Source organism: Ambystoma mexicanum, chromosome 10 (assembly GCF_040938575.1).
Source record: "Ambystoma mexicanum isolate Mex_15411 chromosome 10, UKY_AmexF1_1, whole genome shotgun sequence".
NCBI classification, from domain to species: domain Eukaryota; kingdom Metazoa; phylum Chordata; class Amphibia; order Caudata; family Ambystomatidae; genus Ambystoma; species Ambystoma mexicanum.
The window spans coordinates 176,954,832-176,960,831 of NC_090932.1; the positions used below are offsets into that span (position 1 = coordinate 176,954,832).

At 49.6% G+C, this 6,000-nt stretch overlaps 1 protein-coding gene across 2 annotated transcripts in view; it reads left to right on the forward strand.

The window, feature by feature from the left end:
* PLAT (plasminogen activator, tissue type) overlaps positions 1–5,737 on the forward strand; it is a 118,758-nt gene extending 113,021 nt beyond the window's left edge. For both annotated transcript variants that reach the window (XM_069617661.1, XM_069617662.1), the window contains exon 14: positions 2,160–5,737. In XM_069617661.1, coding sequence (XP_069473762.1) covers positions 2,160–2,318 — 159 coding nt within the window. In that variant the 3' untranslated portion in view covers positions 2,319–5,737. The remainder of the gene's footprint in view (positions 1–2,159) is intronic.
* The last annotated feature ends 263 nt before the right edge of the window (positions 5,738–6,000 follow it).

The window sequence follows — 6,000 nt, forward strand, 5'->3', positions numbered from 1 at the left end:
CTAGATGCTCACCAAAGCGTTCAGTCTACTCAACTGGGAGTACATAGGCAGGATGTTGGCCCATTTTGGGTTTGCCCCGAAGTATACAAAATGGGTCTTAGCTAACTATCAGCATCCTACCAAGTCTCTTAGAAAAAACGGGATCCCATCCCCCAAAGCTAGAAATTTCACGGGGTACTCACTGGGGCTGTCGCCTTTAATGTTCACGTTGTCAGTGGAGCCGTTTGCCACCAGGATCCACGTAGACTTGCGGATACATGGTTTGCTAGTAGGTCACCACTACAAAGTCTTCTTGTACGCCGATGACATCCTTCTCTCACTCACCCACCCGGACACGTCCTTAGTATCTCTATGGTGGGAAATCTCGTAATTCGGGAGGAAGCGTCAGGCTTTAAGGTAAATATTTCTAAATCCAACACTCTGGGGTAAACATCTCCCAAAGGTGAAGGGAAGCCTTGACAAGCAGTGGGCCGATCCCATGAGAAAAGACCCATATTACCTATCTGGGGGTCCGGGTCCCGAATAAGGTTGAGAAGGTGTACCAGGCCAACTTCCTGTAACTATTTACAGACCTCCTGAGTGATCTAGACAGGTGGCACAAGCAAGAGGTGTCGTGGTTGGGGAAGATCGCAGCACTCAAGATGAACCTAGTTCTGAGGGTCCTTTACGACTGTCTATTTCTGCCCATGAATATCCCCAAGAGGGCACTTGAGGAAACGACAAAAAGGGATGATGAGGTACATATGGGAGAAGAAAAAGCCTCGAGTAGCAAGGAAAGTCATGCTCCAGGTGATCAACAGAGGCGGCCTTGACATCCCAGACATCTCCAAGTACTGCCTAACAGCGCAGCTGTCTCACTCTTTTGCATGGCAAGAGAGTGACAACCTGCCCAGTTGGAAACAAATAGAGGAGGCATATAGCTTAACTCCTTTCTCTGCTCTACCCCATCTGAGGCCGGCCTTGGTCCACTGGAGTCCACCAAGAACACGGCTGGAGGAGGTTGGTTTGACGGTGGGGATCCAGCTGCACCCCCGGCCCGCTCACAACCCCGATTTCATGCCAGGAGTCGGATCGGCAGTGTTCCATAAATGGTATGAGGGAGGCTTGGCACGAGTGAAAGATTTCTTTAATAATGGGGCACCCCTATCCTTCGAAGAATGCAAAAATAGGTTTTGTCTCACAGAAACGGAGAGGTTTAGGTACACTCAGATCCAGCACCGGATGTCACAACGCGAAACAAAAACACACCGAGGAAGGGAGCTCAATGCATTAGAACACACCCTTATGGCAGCCACACCTAGGGGAAGAATCTCATCCTTATACAGGAATAAGGAAGGAGCAATAAAAGTATGCTAAAGGTGGTACATCACACCAGAAAGTTTAACCAAAAGCAACCCAGTGCTGTCTCTGCAGTGCTGGAGGGGATGCAAGGCCACGGGGTCACTCATCCACCTCCTGTGGTCCTGCCCAAAATCAGCCCAATTCTGGAAGGAGGTCCTGGTGCAGATTCGACACATTATGGGGCTAACAATTCCCTGGGACCCGGGGATGGTACAGCTGGGAGACACGGGGGCGGGGCCTTCCCATTAACTGGCTAAATGGCAGATTTAATCACCCACCTCCTTACAGCAGCAAAGATCTCTATCGCGTGCTTCTTGAAGTGCGCGTAGGGATCAGCGATGACTATTTGGTGGGTGAAATGCTGGGATTCAGCAGTGGCAGAGAACATCACAGAAGCGCGCCCACATCTGGCCCCCCCTTCCTTGGGTATAGACACCGGTTCCCGGGGGTGGCGCGGAAACCGTCAACCTTAAGGTGATGCTTGACGAACTAATCCTCGGGTGGGTGGGAATGGCGCTGTGAGGAGAGGCCCTGAACTTATCTGTGAAGGAACTGTTCTCATGACGCTGGTTTATTCCACCTGACTCAAGGCCGGAAGGTGAACTTAGAAATGTGTGTAAGGAAAGACACTGCATTATTTGTTCTTGGCAACGTAACTGTTCTTGCTGTTTCCTATTGCCTCCCCGGCTTATCTTATATTTGTCGTTAATTTGTGTTATTTCTTGTTTGTTTTAACTTGGAAAAGGAAAATAAAGTTGAAATTGAAAAAAGAAAGAAGCCAACACAAATGACTTAACCAGATGATGTCTCTCTTTCAGGGCGACTCAGGGGGTCCTTTAATGTGCCCTCACAACGACCGCATGTATGTGACAGGCATCATCAGCTGGGGCATAGGCTGCGGAGCGAAGGACACGCCCGGAGTCTACACCAACGTTTCCCGTTACATAGACTGGATACGGGAGAACATGAAGCTGTGAGGGGTGTGTTGTGTTCCCTGGGGCCCCAGACCTCTCCCCCTTCTTCACAGAGAAGAGTTTGAGGTCACAGGGGCTCCTGCAGGCTGTGCCCTGCTGATGGGAGCTGGGCAGCCAGAACACTGCCTTGTACCTAACAGGGGCCCCTGTGGGGCTGTCCTCCTCTGCATGAGGAAGGATGTGAACTGCAAAGAACTGGAGCCATGGGAGGAATGATGGACATTTGGCGCCCTCTGCCCAATTTATGATATGATAGGTTATTTATAACGTGCTTAATACCCAGAGGTTTCTACGCGCGGACCCGGGGATCGAATCTGTGGTGCTCTGTGTCGTCTTGTTTCCAAGGCGAGCACGTTGCCGCTGAGCTATCCTCCCGAGACTTAGCACAAGAAATGAAGGATTCTTCCATTAACCGCGAGGGACATTCAACACTAACCTGCTAGGTACGGCAGGTAACAGACTCACTGGGAATTATTTAGGGAAGATCACCACTAACCTGCTGTGAACTGCAAGAAATGTCCTTGGGCAAGGCCCCGCAGAGGGAACTTGAGCACCGCAAGCATGTTGTAGAATGGATCAAGAACTGCGAGTACTGCAAGCACAGATTGCCTTAGTCTGGGGCCCTTTAGAGAGAAACGTGAGAACTGAAAGCATGGAGTGTCTTAATCTGCGGCTTCTTTAGAGACATGTGACCATTGTAAACCTGGAATGCCTTAATCCTGTGCTCCTCTAGAGAGAGATTTCAGCAGTGCAAGCATACACAGCCTTGATTCACTGGCAAATGTCCTGGGGCGGGCTACTTCTCAGGTCCTGTTCACAGACTCCTTAGACTTAGAGCAACCCTCTCTCATGTTTCTCCGCAGGTCCATTTCCGGGCCAGATTCTCCAATGAGCAAAACTGACTCATACCTATGGGTCCCCAGAGTTAAATGCTCCCCCCACCCCGGCAGGTTCCAGCCCTTAGCCACTATTTGGTGTTTACATTGTCACTAGCCTGCAAATGCTCCCCTTTAGTGCTGTTTATTCAGAAATATGAAATCACAAATGGTTACAATTGTTCCAGAAAGGGGTGGAACATGTCAGCTCCCACATCCTGTAGAGCATGCCAGAGTTTCCTATTGTTCCAGGAAGGGGCGGAACATGTCAGCACCCAAGACCTCCTGTAGAGCATGCCATAGTTGCAATAGTTTCCTATTGTTCCAGGAAGGGGCGGAACATGTCAGCTCCCACATCCTGTAGAGCACACCATAGTTTCCTTTTGGTCCAGGAAGGGGCGGAACATGCCAGAACCCAAGACCTTCTGTAGAGCATGCCATAGTTTCCTATTGTTCCAGGATGGGGCGGAACATGTCAGCACACAAGACTTCCTGTAGAGCACACCATAGTTTTCCCACATCCTGTAGAGCATGCCATAGTTTACTGTTGTTCCAGGAAGGGGCGGAACATGTCAGCACCCAAGACATCCTGGAGAGCATGCCGTAGTTTCCTATTGTTTCAGGAAGGGGCGGAACATGTCAGCACACAAGACCTCCTGTAGAGCACACCATAGTTTCCTTTTGGTCCAGGAAGGGGCGGAACATGCCAGCACCCAAGACCTTCTGTAGAGCATGCCATAGTTTCCTATTGTTCCAGGATGGGGCGGAACATGTCAGCACACAAGACCTCCTGTAGAGCACACCATAGTTTTCCCACATCCTGTAGAGCATGCCATAGTTTCCTGTTGTTCCAGGAAGGGGCGGAACATGTCAGCACCCAAGACATCCTGGAGAGCATGCCGTAGTTTCCTATTGTTTCAGGAAGGGGCGGAACATGCCAGCACCCAAGACCTTCTGTAGAGCATGCCATAGTTTCCTATTGTTCCAGGATGGGGCGGAACATGTCAGCACACAAGACTTCCTGTAGAGCACACCATAGTTTTCCCACATCCTGTAGAGCATGCCATAGTTTCCTGTTGTTCCAGGAAGGGGCGGAACATGTCAGCACCCAAGACATCCTGGAGAGCATGCCGTAGTTTCCTATTGTTTCAGGAAGGGGCGGAACATGTCAGCACACAAGACCTCCTGTAGAGCACACCATAGTTTCCTTTGACTGGAAGAAGACACAAGAGATCTAAATGCTGTGTGGATGTGAAAGTTAAAAACAGCTAATTTATGAAATAGAAGATTACAACATCCTGGTTTATATGGAAATGAGTAATATTTGTTTTAAATACTCAGTATATTACACTACAGATTTCTTTAAACAGTAAAAAAAAATTAAACGAAAGGGGCCCCAAAGAATTGGTGCTTCCATCCACAGAGGACTTATTCCATCACTGCTTCTTGCGTTGCTCCTGGGACAGTTAGATCTCACTCAATATTCTACTCTACAGAAGATGCACTGATCTGAGACTCACAGAGCACAACTTATACTTCCTCCCTGGACAGCCCTTTGCAGTGAAACTCACTTGAACCCTATACAGCTTTACACAGAATGTACCCGCACGGAAACCGGTGTGACCGCCGAATGGGACGCCCCATGACCATGGCTGGATGGCCCTCTCCCTTCACCCTGGGATTGGAGCCCCTATCGGACCAGCGTGCCCCTTTATTCCTGCCACGAAAGGCCCTTACCCCTGTGGTGCCATCACACTTGTCTTTAGCCCCCCGGCCCTGGCACTCCTCAACCCGGATTGAAGTGAGTTGTTCAATCCTAAATCTAGATCCCCCCCACCAATGCCCTCTCAATGCCTGCAGTCCCCATTCCTTACACTTCTGGACCACTGTCCCCCTCCACAGAGTCCTATCAACTCCACTTTGGGACCCTGAGCCGTTTGTTTGGGGATCCCCTCAATTCCAGCATGGGATTCTTATCCTCAACTTGGCGTTCCCAGCCCCAGGGATGCTCACTCGGGCTCCCATGTCACTTACCCCACACACCCCACTCAGGGTCCCTTCTCCATTGGCCATAGCTCTACCCGGGGGTTCCGAGCTCCAGGGTTGCTCACTTGGGCTCCCATGTCACTTACCAGAACCGCCCTCCCCCCTCTCAGGGTCCATTCCCCATTGGCCACAGCTCTACTCAGGGGTTCCGAACTCCAGGGTTGCTCACTTGGGCTCCCATGTCACTTACCCCACTCAGGGTACATTCCCCATTGGCCGGAACATGAGTGTTCCGAGCTCCGGGGTACCCTCTCTCGTGGCTCAGTTTCCCCCACACCTCAGGGTCCATTCCCCATTGACAATAATAGACTCGAGCTCTACTCTAGCTCAGCACACCTGAAGTTAATTCTTTTTGCACATTTTAAAGTCGTTATATTTATGTTATGTTGTATTTAATCTGATTTTTTTTAAATGTACGTTTACTGAAAAATCTTCACAATAATCTATATTCCGATTTTTCATTTTGAAATGCTAATAAAAAGTCTGTTTTTTCTAAAAGTGCTTTTCAGTTTCTGCGTGTTGTACTGTTTGGCCATAGTATAATAATTCACTTTATTGTGTTTATAAGGCAGGAGGTCAGGCTATCCTAGCAGCCCAGAGCCAGTGACCCCCACCTAAAAAACATTCCTTTTCATTGACTGCCTCCCCGAACTCATGAATTTAGCAATACACAAGGACTCCGTCAGCAAGGAGGACTGCAGGCGTAGGCACCTAAGTGCAGTTAGAAGGATGGTACAGGCACAATATGTAGCCTAACTACAAGC